Here is a 14,051-nt window from a genome sequence, read left to right on the forward strand (position 1 = left end):
CATTAAACTACTTTTGCAATGTTTAAAATTGAGCCTTTACAATGGTAACTATTAATAATTATATTCATTAAAATCACAATAATAAATCGTTAAATTAATCTGATGAATTATTATTATTATTATTATATGTCGTCATTTACGTGTGACGACAATTGACCATGAAACAGGTGCGTCCTGATTCGTCGTCTGATGATTCATTATTTTAAATTTGCAAAAAAAAAATAAAAAAAAGATTGAGTTCGATTGGAAATATTGGCCTACCTCGCGCTGTGATTGGTCAGGACTGGGTGACGTCACGGCAGTGGAGGGCGTTGCTATCCCGCAGCTGTAAAATCAGCCGGTCGGCGTCGTAGACTTCGGCTACTCTTTCGAGGGAAACTCGATATAGCTTGATTTTTTTTTTTTTAGTATTGGAAAAAATGCTTATGTCCGTCAAGTCAACTCAGCGGCTCGCCGGGACTCTTTTGGATATTGTCGAAGTCCACTCGACCACGTTTTTTCGTGGAATTGCTAAACGAGGAAATGGCAGGTGAGTAAAATAAGAGGACCATCGATGGCGGATGCACAGATGTTAGTCGAGGGCGGCGACGTCCGGGCCGAGCTGGAGATCGGCTTCCCTCCCGTGATGGAGCACTACACCTCTGACGTCACACACGTCCCCAACCACCAAGTCAGAGTGAGTACCGAAAAACTTTTTTTTCACCTTAATGGGGACATATTATGGAAAATGTATTTGTTTTAGTTACTTGTTGACACATAGTTGTGTCACTGGAGGGCCTGCCCTTCCACCATATGTGAAATGTAGTACAGTAATGGGGACCAAGCCCTAGCGGTGAAAAATGCTAGTAATTCACACTCTCCTCTAAAATGTTTTATAATTGCCTATATTAATAGTTTAAACTGTGACTATACCACAAACGATGATGCCAAAATATAATTTCAAACTCATGTCACAACATTACCTGTAAAAGTAAATGGCCTACAGATTATTTAATTTTGAAATGAAAAATAAAGGTGGTCAATGAAGGTGACCACCACATATTCCATTTGAATGCTCTTTCATGAAAATATGACATTTTAAAGCGAATGATTGACGACTCTTGAGAAACATGATGGATGATCCCTTGTATGGCGGCAGGCCTTGTGTACCGACGGGACCCTCTTCAGCCATCTTGAGACAATCTGGAGGTTTGAGCCAGGACCTAAAGACGCACCGGACTCCTGCAAAGTTCATTTTTATGCAAGTGCTTTTGTCGATGGATGTCTGAAAGGAAGGCTTGCACTTCTCACTCTAAATTTAGCGGCGATTGGTTGCTGGCCTCGTTAGCTGAAAATAGCTTTAGATTAGCATCCAGGAAGCGGTTGTGTTTCAGTGACGCGGCATTATGGGTAAAAAAGAAGACTTTTGGTGTTAGCCGACACCGCTCGTCCTCCCTTCACCCCGCAGGTGTCCTTCGAGTTCAAGTCGTTGCTTCATTCTCGACTGGCCCGTCTCTTCTTCGACGAGGCGGTCAAGCAGATGGTCAGCGCCTTCGAGTTACGGGCGGCCGCACTCTACGGCCACCAGCAGGAGGCGACACTGAGGAGGCGGTCCTCATGACACCACCTCCACCACACACACACATGCACGAGAAGCTATATTTTCACATAGAATAATTTATTTGTCACAAGCTAATTTATTCTGACTCATTTATGCACAAATATTTTCTGATGATTTTTACTTAACTATTTTTTTTTTCAATTAAAAGTTTTTTTAATGACTTATATTGCCTCTTATTCATTTTAATGACGTTTAATGACTTAGATTGCCTCATAAATTTTTTTAAAAAAAAATTTTTTGTACGACATCTTTTTTGACACTATATGCTATTATAGCCACAAATTTATATCGTGGCCGACATATCAGGACAGATTAAAACTTGTGTACCTCAACCTCTATAATGGTTGAACTATATCAAAGTTGTCACGATACTATAGTCGGAAATTGTACAAAAATATATTTTGTCATTAATGGAAATACTTAGGGTTACATTATTAAAAATAAGCTTTTTTTTTTTTTTATAAATACCAAATGTAGTTTTGTCCCCCTCTGATTACAAAATGTTTTTATACAAAGTCCTATTCAATTCTTGTGAGAACAACTTCAACAATTGAGTTGTATTCATATTAATTACAAAAAAATTTTTTTTTTTCTAGTAACCTCCAAATTCTCCAGTAACAGATCATTTCAAAATCCTAAAAACAAATATGAGCAAACAAGCTTATTAAGATTATTAAAACGATAAGCTTTTTTTTTTTTTTTTTTTTCCCCTCACCAATTTACATCACTGCTTCGTACTAAATTCTTGCCAGTACACCACAATTGGGTTACATGAATACAAATAACCCCCAAAATATATATCATCACTTTTTTTTTTTGGCTAGAAAAATCCTACTAAATTCTTGTGAGAACATTGGCGTCAATGATTAAGTGCGCCATGTTGTTTCTGCTGTATATTTAATCTGCAGGACATGTCGGGCGTGGACTGTACAAAATAAATTTAGTCTGAATCTCGGACAACGAGCGAAGCCGAGCAGGATGTCTCCCCGTGGGCGTTGGTGGCTTTGCAGGTGTAAACGTTGGCGTCGCGCACGCCCGCTTTAGCGAGGATCAGCGTGCAGCGGCCATCTTCTTCGTACTCGATCCGGACGGCGGCCGACTCCTGCACGGGCGCCTCCCCGCGCAGCCACACCACATCCGGGTCGGGATAGCCTGAATTCAGCAATCCTAACTTATTTTTGCAATCATCAAAGACAGTTTTTGTCAAGGTCAAAGACAATTACATTTATTTTAATCCACCTAATGTTCACATTTTTTGTTAACATCAAAGACAAATCAGTCGTCAACCCCAACATTCCTGTTTTCCGATACATCAAAGACTAATTTCCAATGAAGGTACATGTTTTTGCAATCATCAAAGACAATTCACAGTCTTTGAGACCCTCACACACCAACTTTCAGAAAACTATGTAGCCATTAAAAAAACCAGGTCATGCATGTTATCCGATCTAGGCGTACCCCACCTTTGGCTGTAAATCAGTCGGAGTGCGTACCCGTGAGGTGACAGTCGAGGTGGGCACTGTCCCCGGCGGAGACCGTCTGGTCCTGCAGGGTCTTGCTGAAGCGTGGGGGTCCCCGCATCTTGCGCTCCAACGAGAGCAGGGCGTCTTTCGTCTCTGGTGTCAGGGGGCACTCTGAGCCAGGAAGGAAAGAAGGAAGGATGTGAAAGAGCAGATAAGAAAACACAAGTAAATGATGCGTCACCTTCTGCAGGGCTGGTGGGAGAAGAGGTGCTGTCCCCTTTGCTCAGTAAGGCCATTCTCTTCAGCGCCAGCATGGCCTTGCCTGCTTTCTGTGAGGACAACACTTGAAAATCCACCTTAAATGGACTTCAAATTGACTTTTTAATGGTTTGTAACATATACTTGGGTCCCTGGCGTGGCTGCCCACCCATTAAATGTGAAATGAAACTTTTGTTCTCTGCTTGTTTCTGTTCTATTTCTGCTACGTGACAGTGGTGTTAATTGACATGATAAACCGACGCGAAAACACAATGAAAAAGGTCAAACACAAATACAAAAGGGGGTAAAGAAGAAAAATTAAAATGAACAACTAAAATGAAAATAAAAGTCAAATTAAAAAAATAAAAATGTAATAAAGAAACATGCTCAGCTATGCTGAACTTTGGCCAGAAAATGTCCAAAGTTTGGGATCATTTCACATTTAATAAAAGAAAACCCAAGTCCAATGTGGCTATTGCAACGTACAACTGGCTCAAGTCACACAACTGCACGTTGAATAATTTAATATAGCCCACCACCGCGAGTTAGAAATGTTTTCAATTCCTTCACAAGGTGGTTAGGATAGAGGGGGGATAGCGACACCCGCTAGTGCACTTCGACGTTTACCTTCCATTTCTGGCTGACGAGAAAGCGCTTCATCTTCGCTTTGGGAAGACTCTTGGCGGAGGCGGGACCTGCCAAGTGGAACGTTGCCATCCACGCGTGAGCTAGGGCCTCTTCGCAGGACATGCGTCGCCTTGGAAACAGACACAGGAGAAGGCCACAATATTAGATACGCCCGCACACCGTCGGATGCGCCGAGCGAAGTGTCCGGTGCTCACCTGGGGTCTTTCTCCAGCAAGGAGCTGATGAAATGCTTGGCCTGGTCCGTGATGGCCTCAAAGCTCTCTTCGTCAAACTCCCACTGGGCCGCCGTCACCGACGCCAGCGTGTCGGCGTCGCTGCTTCCCTGGAAGGGCGACTCGCCGCTTAGTCTGCAAAGATACATACATACCACATAGACACACACGCAGGGAGGGACAGACAGGAATGCGGAAAGACAGATGTTTAACTATCTGTCCACTTGGCGGCAATAGCAAGACTAGACTGGTCTGATGAAGTTAACAATACAGTGCAGTTTGTCTGCAGAAAAGGCTGTTATATTTTAGGAAAATTTGAAAAAAAAAAAAGTGTGTGTGGGGGGGGGGGGGGAACGAACAAGAAAACAGGAATAATAAAACAGGAGAAAAGGAAGGAAAAAAGAACAATTCAAAAGGAACAACAAATACAAGTGAAAAGAAAAATATTAAAAGGGAAAAAAAATAAACTAAAGAAGAAAACGGAAAAAAGTGAAAAATAAAACGAAAAATGAAAAAAATCATAAAACAGGAGTAAAAAATAAGATGTAAAGAACAAAGAAAATTTAAAAGATTGAAAGAATGAAAAGATAATGAAAGAATAATGAACAAAATAAAAGGAATGACAAAAGCAGGAAGAAAATTGATGAAAGGGGAAAATAACAAATAAAAAATGAAATAAAATAAAGAACAAGAAATAAGGAAAAGGAGAAAAACTATAGGCGTAAGGAAAAACGAACAAAAAGGAAGCAAAGAAAAATGAGAAATTAAAAAGAAAAGAACAAGAAAAGAATAAAAAGAAAGGCGAAAAGAACACAAATGAAATAAAGAAAGAATACAAAGAAAAAAGGAAAACAAAGAAACGAGAAGAAAAGTAAAAGAACAAAACTGAAAAGGAAAAAAAGCATTTTAAAATAATAATAAGGAAAAAAAGAAAATGAGAATGGTTATATGGTTTTGGCCTTGCTTGAACACGGTGACGGCGTGCGATACGGACAGTACGCGTCCAAAGGTTGTTCACTATCACACGTCTCCTCAAATGGACCTTTGTGTCTCAGCGTGAGACCGAAACGGTTCACGGCCAAATGTTGGCGACTCACAGTATGTAGCAGATGACGCCGATGCTCCACATGTCCGTGGCCAAGCACACGGGCTCGTAGTTGATCACCTCGGGGGCCACGAACTCCGGGGTCCCCTGCATCACCCGCAGATCAGTCTTACCGTCTGTCAAACGTTAAAGACGACATACTGTATGATGGAAAAACGTACCTTTGAATGGCTTGTAAACAAATAGTTGGGTCTCTGCAGTGCCTGCCCACCCATCAAAAGGGAAGTTAAAGTCAATCTTTTGGAGCTGCCTATTTTATGACCGTGGGCTGTTTGAGAACAAGTAGCCGCTCGCCTACTCACGAAACCCTAGCTTTGCTCCCGGTGGGTGTTGCGAACGTCTCATGACCAAACCCGGCCGGAAAACAGGTAGCGGACTCCCCGCGTTTGCTGCGATAAGTAGCTCAACTACGGGTTGATGACATGATCGTTTAAAGCCCAACTTGATCAGGTTTTGGTCAAACCATCTAGTGGTGGCATATACAACATATTCTTGCCCCGAAAACTAATTGGGTTTAGTTTCCCTTGAAGCTCACCTCAACATTGTTCTTTGGCACCAAGAAGCCACAAGACCTTTTATTAAGGCACCTGGGAACTGTTTTAAAGTGTAAGAAAGACCAAAAACAAAAAAACAAAAAGCATAATAGTCTCCTTGTGTCCAAGTGACACCGCGAGAGCACGTACCGAGCTGGGTGGCCAGTCCGAAGTCGATGATCTTGACGGCTGTGCCGCCGGTGTCGACGCACACGATATTCTCGGGTTTGAGGTCCAGGTGCACGACGCGCTGCCGATGCATGAAGTCGACGCCCTGCAGGATTTGCCGCATGTAGCGCACGCTGGCCGGCTCCGTGTGCTCGAAGGTGTCGTCCACGATGCGCTCGAAGAGTTCCCCGCCTGCTATGCTGCACAAACAAGGGCGCCCGTGGTTAATGCTGTCGTTGTTTGATCGTTTTATTTTAGTTGGAATTTGACCATTCCTAGAGCACTCGTTAAAAAAAAACTGATACAGTATTTAGATTTAAATATTGAAAGAAACGTGGAGGGAAAAGTCATACAGTGGTTTGGATCATGTGGTATAAAACCAGTCCAAGAGAACTCACAACTCCATGACCATGACCATGTCTGGCTTGTGGTCGTAGGCGGCCAGGCAGCGGACCAGCTTGGGATGGTGGAGCTTGTTCATCAGCTCGATCTCCTTGCGAGCCGCCTCCCTCTCTTTGGTGCGTCGGCCTTTGTAGAACTTTCCGGCGCACACCCGACCGCTCGTCCTGTGCTTCAGCTTGAACACCAGGCCGAACTTACCCCTGAGAAAGTGGACGGTGGACAAAAGCATCGGGACACGTGTACGTGAAGCAGGTGGAAACTTTGCATTGGGGCACCGGTGGAAGTGCCCCACCAGAGAGTGCACATGCTGCTGTTTTATTTCTTTTTCCTAATATGTATTTTATATTGAATGCAAAGCAGTTATTCATTGGCACCATCAATTTATGGAACTCCATTTTTGGACCCATTTAATACACAGTATGCTAGGCTATGCTATGCTAAACATAGGTACTAGAGTGAACCCCCACATATTCGCGGTTTGGCATCTGTGAATTCACCAATTTACAGATTTTTTGAGATGCCTTGCTACTTTGCCTGTAGTTCCTAACATTTATTATTGTATAAATGCCAAATGTGAGTTTAATGGCAAATGTTTGTGTAAAGTGCTAGCACGCATACTGGATTGCCCATGTGCTAGCGTGTTATTTAGGCTCGTAATACCGTTGGTGAGCCTCATGTGAAGACAGTTTGTTTGTGCTGAACAATTGAACTACCGAATACATACAGTCGTTTATGTTACATGGATTTATGATTGCGTACACGCTAGCTGCATGGCCTTGATTCTTTGCTGTTGTCTTTGTCAGCGTAGTTACCACAGCTAACTAACTACCCAAACAGAATACCAGTCTCCGTGCTCAGTGCTTTGCCGCCACCTTGTGGCATCTATAAGCAGTTACAAACAAAGTTGTGGTCCACTGTAATCAGGTCTACACCTGATTGATTAATAATTGAAGATGAGGCGTCTCAGTACTTTTGTCCGCATATGAATACTGGAGTTAAAGAGGAGATCCATGCCTGAACAGGCTCGCATCTTAATCTACACGCCCGTGGAATGCCCCCGCACACACACACACACTCACAAATTGCTCACTCACTCACACTCACATGCCGAGCTTCTCCTGCACGTCGTAGTGGTCCGTGACTTTGTGCGCAGAGTCGATAGCGACCAAGGCCTCCGGGACCTCCTCTTCCTCTTCTTCCTCTTCATGTGCTGCCTTGGAATCTGGTGGACAAGGAGCCCCAGCGACAACAAAGTCCTCTCACAGTGGATACTATTTTCAGTATTATTATAATATATATATATTTTTTTGTCACTGATTCGTGGTGCAAAAATATGTAACATAATCCCCAAAATGTAATTGAATTTAATTTTGAGGGTTTGAGCCTTATCCTCTTGAGAAAGGGTATACCCCCACGACATTCAGGCATTGTGCGTATGAATTCCACTTTTTGATTTTTTGGGGGGGATTGTTTTTTTTTTTAATTATTTCTTTTCTTTTCGGTCGAATCAGAGATTTAAGGGCCACCGGTAGAAGAACATCCCAGCGGGGTCCTCTACATTTGATATTATTAATGCATTCTGTATAGACTGTAGATAAATGCACACATAATGATATATTCATCTAAAAGTGCTCACCCATATGGTCTATGGTGACCCCAGGCGATGCTGGTCCAGGCTCACTGACCCCCACCGCGTTGTAGGCCCTAACCCGGAAGCGGTACTCCTCCCCGGGCCGCAGGCCGCCGCACACCCTGTAGGACGTGCTCGTACACTGGGCCGTGAGCTCGCTCCACTCCCGGCCCTCGGGGCGGACCTCCACCGCGTAGCCCAGCACGGCGCTGCCGCCGTCGTAGCAGGGCCCCGACCAGGACAGCACCAGGCTCCCGGGGGACACCAGTGAGACCAGAGGACAGGAGGCGGGAGGCTGTGGCCTGTCTGGTGGCCAGGACGTTTAGTCTCAATGCTGCACTTTGTGATGTGTGTGTGTGTTGAGTTCTTACCTATGACAGAGAGCGTGAGTGTGTGCTGCGTGGAGCTCTTGCGGTCCTTGACCACCACAGTGTAGCGGCCCGTGTGCTGAGCTCCAGCCGAGGCCAGGACCAACGTGCTGCTCTCGTTCGAGTTTTCGATCCACACATCAGGAGCGTCCGCTAGCTGCGAGAAACAAACAACAAACAAATTGAATGGGGATTGAATGGGGATTGCAGAGTCCTTCAACATCTTATTTATTGATAGATTAAGATGTTTTGTTGTTGTTGATCAATCATTTTATTTTTATTTGATTTACAATCATACATATATAACTGATTTATATTATTTTTTTAAATTTTGTATCTAACTTTATTTGAATATAAATAACAAATATATGCATATATTTAAAAAATAAAAATAAATGAAATATATATAAAGCAATATAAAAAAAAACAAATTCAAGATAGGAATAAAATACATAATTATTGTTTGATGAATAAAAGAATTAAGAATCACTTTTAAAATAAAATATTTTCATAATAACTATTTTAACAAATACTATTTTCCGAGCAGTGGGCTTGATTTTATTGGAGTGCGTTGTGTTGTGTTTCATTTAATGTTGTTTTATTTTGATGCAGCACCTGCTCTTTGTTTCGGATCCAGCAGGACACCACGGGCGGGCTGCCGGTGAAGCGACATGTGACGCGCGCCGTTCGGCCCGCCTTCACCTCCACGACCTGCGGCGGGTTCTCCAAGTGCAACACCGGACCTGCCCGGTTGAGTGACACAACAAAAAAGCAAAAGTGTCGGACAGAGCGCGTGTAATTGGGGTAAGCGTGTGCAAAACTGTGGCGGCAAGCTGGCATGTTAGATAAACAAACAAAAATCAAAGCAGAGAGCTGCAGTTCTTGAGGCTAACTCCATGCATGCATGTGTGTGTGTGTGTATTTTATGTCTATGAAATTTTTAAAAGACATTTTGGACAATTGTGTGCCGCTATAATGTCGTCAAACGTCATTTGGGTCACCTCGTAAATGCTCCAAAATATTGTAGAACGTCTTCCAAAGAAGACTCCGTATTTTCTCCCATTTTCACTTCCTGTCAGGGCCGCGTGTCTCGATACGTTTACACGCTTTTATTACAGGACACACCCACCAATAAAATTGGTCGTGAAGTATAGAAGGAACCAAAGCCAGTAATACTTTCGCTTTATAGCCTGAAGTAAGGACGAGAAAACAAAGTTTCTTACCTGTCCCTGAGTTGGCTCTCTTCTTCGGAATGACCTCTGCAAGGGAAAGACGGGATGTTTTAATTGAAATGATGAGAGGTCGGAGGTGTGGTATTGTCATGTTTTTTTCCCTACACGGCACTTCTAATCCTCGGAGTAATTTCCTGACATCTTTGTGCTGTGTGACAGCCACACAAGCAGCGGAGATGATGCATTTTCCTGTTTTACTCCCACAAGACATTTCCTCAAGTCTCAAGGAGTTCTATTTGAAGACATGGTCAAAATGTGGCTACGTAAAACTGCCTTCAAGAGCTGAATTTTGCCTAAAATCCAGAGGGCTTTCCCGAGCCAATATGTCAGTTTTAAACTAAATTGGAGACTTCTTGTGTCTACCAGGCATGAGTCCATGAGATTCTTTTTTGGCTCAATTCATAATAGACGTGCCGACCACATTTCATGTTGCCCAGTGAAACTGCCTTCAAGGGATGAATTTTGGAACAATTCAGGAGCGCACAAACCAAAATGGCAGACTCGGTGTGTCTTTTCCAGCATGGCGTCTTGGAATTTCTTTGTGGGTCTATCATGATGGAAGCACCGACCAAATTTGATTGAAACTGACTTCGGGGGTTGAATTGTCAAGCAATTCAGGACGGCCCGACAGAGCCAAAACGGCCGCTTCGAACCAAAATGGCAGACTTCCCTGTTTACTTGGGCATGGGTTTTTGAGACATATTTGCGCGTCTACCTTTAATACGGAGCGAAACTGGCTTCGGTGCTGAAGTTGCAAAATAAAGATCTTAACCTCGTGGAGAAGAGACCGGACTCTGCGGATCGGAGCTGGTAGGGGAGGTGCCATTGGACCCTTCCTGACCTTCCTGAGGAGACTGAGGTGGCTTCCCGTTTCCCATAATGCTCTCGTTTGCAGAAGCTCGATCCTGCACGCTGCAAATAGTTTCAAAGTCTGGAGGGTCAGAAAATGACAAGATAAGACTTAGGAGTAGTTTAGAAAGCAAGCACAGTACGCAGCACTAACACTGCTCATGTAGGACCGCTGTTGCATTGTTCCTCACCTCTGACAAACACGGCAGCGCAACAGGAAGTCTTCCCTGCTGCGTTTTCCGCCACGCAGGTGTATGCACCGGCATCCTCGGGCAGGCACTCGCGCACGACCAAGCTCACGTCGCCACCGTCCAGGGCGGAGATTCCAAAACGAGCCACCTCACCTGCCGGTTGGGGACCAGCGAAGGGTGGTCAAGTGTTAGTAAACACAAGTCCAAATTCTTTAAAGAAAGATAAAGACAGGAATCCTATTAGTCACCGGTGCGCTATCCAGCACTTTACTGTGGCTTGATCTTATGTTGCCGACCCGGTCTCCCCTGACCTTCCTGCCTCGTTATTCTCCCAGGAATCCCCTCAGTCGTTTGCCCTCTAGCACGAGTTCTGCCTTAGCATGTTTGCCCATCCCTGTGGCTGTTGTGTGTTTTTCTAAAACGGCAATGAAGCGCGGGTTTCCTTATCCCGCTACCTGTGGATTACGGAGCATTACCTGATCTGGCCCCTTCCTCAATGACTCTTTAACAGCACTTTGAGGTTATCTGCACAGCCTCTCACCCGTTTGTTGCTTGACATTTCGCAGTTGTTATTAAAAGTCGTGTCCATCCTCACCATTGTGCAACCACGCGACTTTCATGGGTCGACTCCCGGAGAGGACGCCGCTCAAGGTGATGTCATCGCCTTCGTCCACGCAGCAGTCCTGCAGCGGCCGCACGAAGACGGGCGGGTCGGCACGCTGGTGCGAGGGGAGGACGCCTGGACGGGAAGTAAGACGTGAGGACGAAAACACCGCCGCTTACTGTATACACCTGCAGATGATGCTAAATAGTGACCTTCTGCTGTATTGTCTTGAAACTTACAGATAAAACCCTAAACCTTGGCTCACTATTTGACATTTCAACACATCTGTAAAAAAAAAAAAAAATGAAATTCACCCGTTACTGCAATCTATAGAAAGCTGGAGGACAAAGCAACAGCACTCAATGTTGTGGGCTCACTATTTATTGTCAGCATTTTAAAATAAGCGAACTATTAACAATTTATAAACCATTTACACACACACACACACACACACACACGCGCACACACACACACACACCCTACCTCCAGCCATCTAGCTGAAAGAAATGCCGAAATACTGCCAACAGCAAGTGATGTCACGCAAAACACTCGTGTTATGGTTGACCTTTTCAGCATACTAGCGAGAGGTTTGCAGGCGTTTCTTCACGCCTCTTTCACTTCCAAGGCTGAAGCAAGCCCTTTGACTCGACTTGTTGCTGCTTTGAGCAACAATAACACCGCTAAGAACACTTCTACAGAAGACGGCGAAACACACACGGAATGGGAATATATACAGGAAAAATAAACATTTGAAATGAATGCATACTAGTCATGCATTTATTGGATCGCTACGCTGTATTAAATATAATTAGAAATAAATAATAACAGTGGCATTTGGTTTCCATCATGCCGAGTGACTCCACTACTTGTCCTTCTTAAAGATTAAAAGCAAATGTATTGTCAGTTAAATGCAACTGAACTGTATGAAAAAAAAAATGTAATGTATTTAAAGTAAAAAAAAAAAAAAACGTACTGTACTACTTTACAGAGGCTATATGCTTAGCTACAAGCTTCATCCTAATACGTTTGACTGTATTTCATGTTTAAAATATAGTACATCCTTATTTAATTCAGAGATTCTGTCGCATCCACGGACTTGTTCTTTAGCGGGCAAATTGCGTTCTCTATTCTGTACGGTTTAAATCTGAATTAGATTCATTTGGATTGTCTTGACCTGACACAGATTGGATCAATGCTCTGTATCAAATATATAATAGTAAGAAAGAGAAAAAACAGCACCTTTTTGAGCTTACAATGTCGTGCGAGTGTCCAATGAATTCTCTGGAGCAGGTCAATTGCTCGCGCTGCAGGAATATGCTTTGTTACCTTCCAGTAACTCACATACTCTGTTATTTTGGATCATTGTCTTGCTGTATGATCAATCAATGAATCAATCAATCAAACAAAAGTCAATCAATCAATCAGTTTGATTTCATCTTTCTTCATAAAGGCCTAGAGAATATTTGGTCGACTTTTGAGTTCATCTTGCCGCTCCCTCAAACACGTGACGCCGTGCAGGTGAAGGATCAGCGTGCTCACACTTATTTTAATGCCTCACCTCCAATAAAACAACCGAGCAGCGCGCTCACCCGCATCTGGCGTCACTCCGTCGGCGCTCCGGGCTCCGTTCCCAGACTTGATGCGCATCGTGAAGGTGGACACGTAACGCCGCTGGCCCCCTGCGTCCGCGCTCATGATGTCGTCTTCCTCTTGTGGGCTGCTTGAATTTCGATTCTCATTTCCCCCCCCCTGCAAGCTGACTTCCTGTCTTCTTGCAGCCGACGTGTGACAAAACAAGGCCAGCTCGCGGCGTCTCCTCGCGTCCTCCCTACTGGATCCGGCCTGACTCCGCCCTCCCACTCACACCCACCAGCAGCTACCACCAACCTGCCTGCTGCGAGGACCTTATCTGCACTCAAAAGCCCTTTCAGCATATAAACAAGAGGTGGAGACTTATCTAGAGCCGGCCAGCCAAAGGTCTCATTGTGCTCACTATTTGTTTCCCTGTTTGCTGTGACTCACTTATCGAACGGCAGAGTGCGTCGGTGACCCGTCGAGGGGGTCATCGCCCACCTGTGGACCCTAAAAGCTGCGACTGGCTCGTAAATCCGACAGTGTGCGGACATCTGCCTCTTTAAGAGTGCGAGATGTGACGTCCTGCTTTGTAACGTCCTCTCGTCCGCCCGTGGAGGTCATCTGCACTTCAGGTGGCACCTCAACTGGCATTTGGAGACATCACACCCAGGAATCTGATCCTAACCCCCATCTCCCTGCCTTCCTACGCAAATTCCATGTCAGTGAGCTCACAGAAGACTGCGAGGAGCTCGAATTCCCAAAATCAAACATTGACCGAAAAGCTGAAAAACACAAAGGCTGTCATTATAAGGGTCTTTTTTGGGGGGTGGGGGTATCTCAAATCAGTGTTTAAAGTCGAATTTCCCAGAAAGGTCACATCATTTGGAGTTAAAAAAAAAATAGTTGCAAAGAGGTAAACCATGATGATGATACGCAGAATCGGAAGCCGAAATTCGTAAAGGCTCTGATTTGTACAAACGTACAAGAAAGTTTTGTGAGATTTGTTTTTCTTTTCGGTACTTGTCTTTCAAGCAAAAGCAGCAACGACAACAACATATTTACAATATTTTACGGTAAAAACTATAAAGTGCACGATATAAAAGATTACAAAGAACAACTTTTTTCACTCTTTTTTAAAAAAATGTTTTAAAAAGTCCACCTCCCCACTGTCGAAAGACAAAATCAATGAAAAACCCCAGACATTTTGTTCCTA

The 14,051-nt window shown here is 44.0% G+C and overlaps 2 protein-coding genes across 4 annotated transcripts; one reads left to right on the forward strand and one right to left on the reverse strand.

Moving 5' to 3' along the window:
• Nucleotides 1–323: 323 nt before the first annotated feature.
• si:ch73-141c7.1 (coenzyme Q-binding protein COQ10 homolog, mitochondrial) lies at nucleotides 324–1,903 on the forward strand. Of its 2 annotated transcripts, XM_061700811.1 has the most exons (3): nucleotides 324–676; nucleotides 1,139–1,240; nucleotides 1,448–1,903. In XM_061700811.1, exons 1-3 carry the CDS (start codon nucleotides 554–556, stop codon nucleotides 1,598–1,600), a joined length of 378 nt encoding a protein of 125 aa, XP_061556795.1. In that variant the 5' UTR covers nucleotides 324–553; the 3' UTR covers nucleotides 1,601–1,903. The 2 variants fall into 2 exon arrangements, with proteins under 2 accessions (XP_061556795.1, XP_061556794.1); XM_061700810.1 differs by lacking the exon at nucleotides 1,139–1,240.
• mylk5 (myosin, light chain kinase 5) lies at nucleotides 812–13,092 on the reverse strand. Of its 2 annotated transcripts, XM_061700808.1 has the most exons (17): nucleotides 12,853–13,092; nucleotides 11,255–11,398; nucleotides 10,660–10,812; nucleotides 10,392–10,550; nucleotides 9,611–9,646; nucleotides 9,003–9,130; nucleotides 8,391–8,544; nucleotides 8,026–8,325; nucleotides 7,494–7,611; nucleotides 6,386–6,589; nucleotides 5,970–6,187; nucleotides 5,279–5,402; nucleotides 4,164–4,316; nucleotides 3,949–4,078; nucleotides 3,305–3,392; nucleotides 3,094–3,234; nucleotides 812–2,752 (listed from the first exon to the last, which is right to left on the reverse strand). In XM_061700808.1, the coding sequence occupies exons 1-17, from the start codon at nucleotides 12,956–12,958 to the stop codon at nucleotides 2,541–2,543; spliced, it is 2,568 nt and encodes an 855-aa protein (XP_061556792.1). In that variant the 5' UTR covers nucleotides 12,959–13,092; the 3' UTR covers nucleotides 812–2,540. The 2 variants fall into 2 exon arrangements, with proteins under 2 accessions (XP_061556792.1, XP_061556793.1); XM_061700809.1 differs by lacking the exon at nucleotides 12,853–13,092 and having other exon boundaries at nucleotides 10,660–10,869; nucleotides 11,255–11,346.
• Between the last annotated feature and the right edge of the window lie 959 nt (nucleotides 13,093–14,051).

This window comes from Phycodurus eques, chromosome 16 (assembly GCF_024500275.1).
Source record: "Phycodurus eques isolate BA_2022a chromosome 16, UOR_Pequ_1.1, whole genome shotgun sequence".
Taxonomy (NCBI): Eukaryota; Metazoa; Chordata; class Actinopteri; order Syngnathiformes; family Syngnathidae; genus Phycodurus; species Phycodurus eques.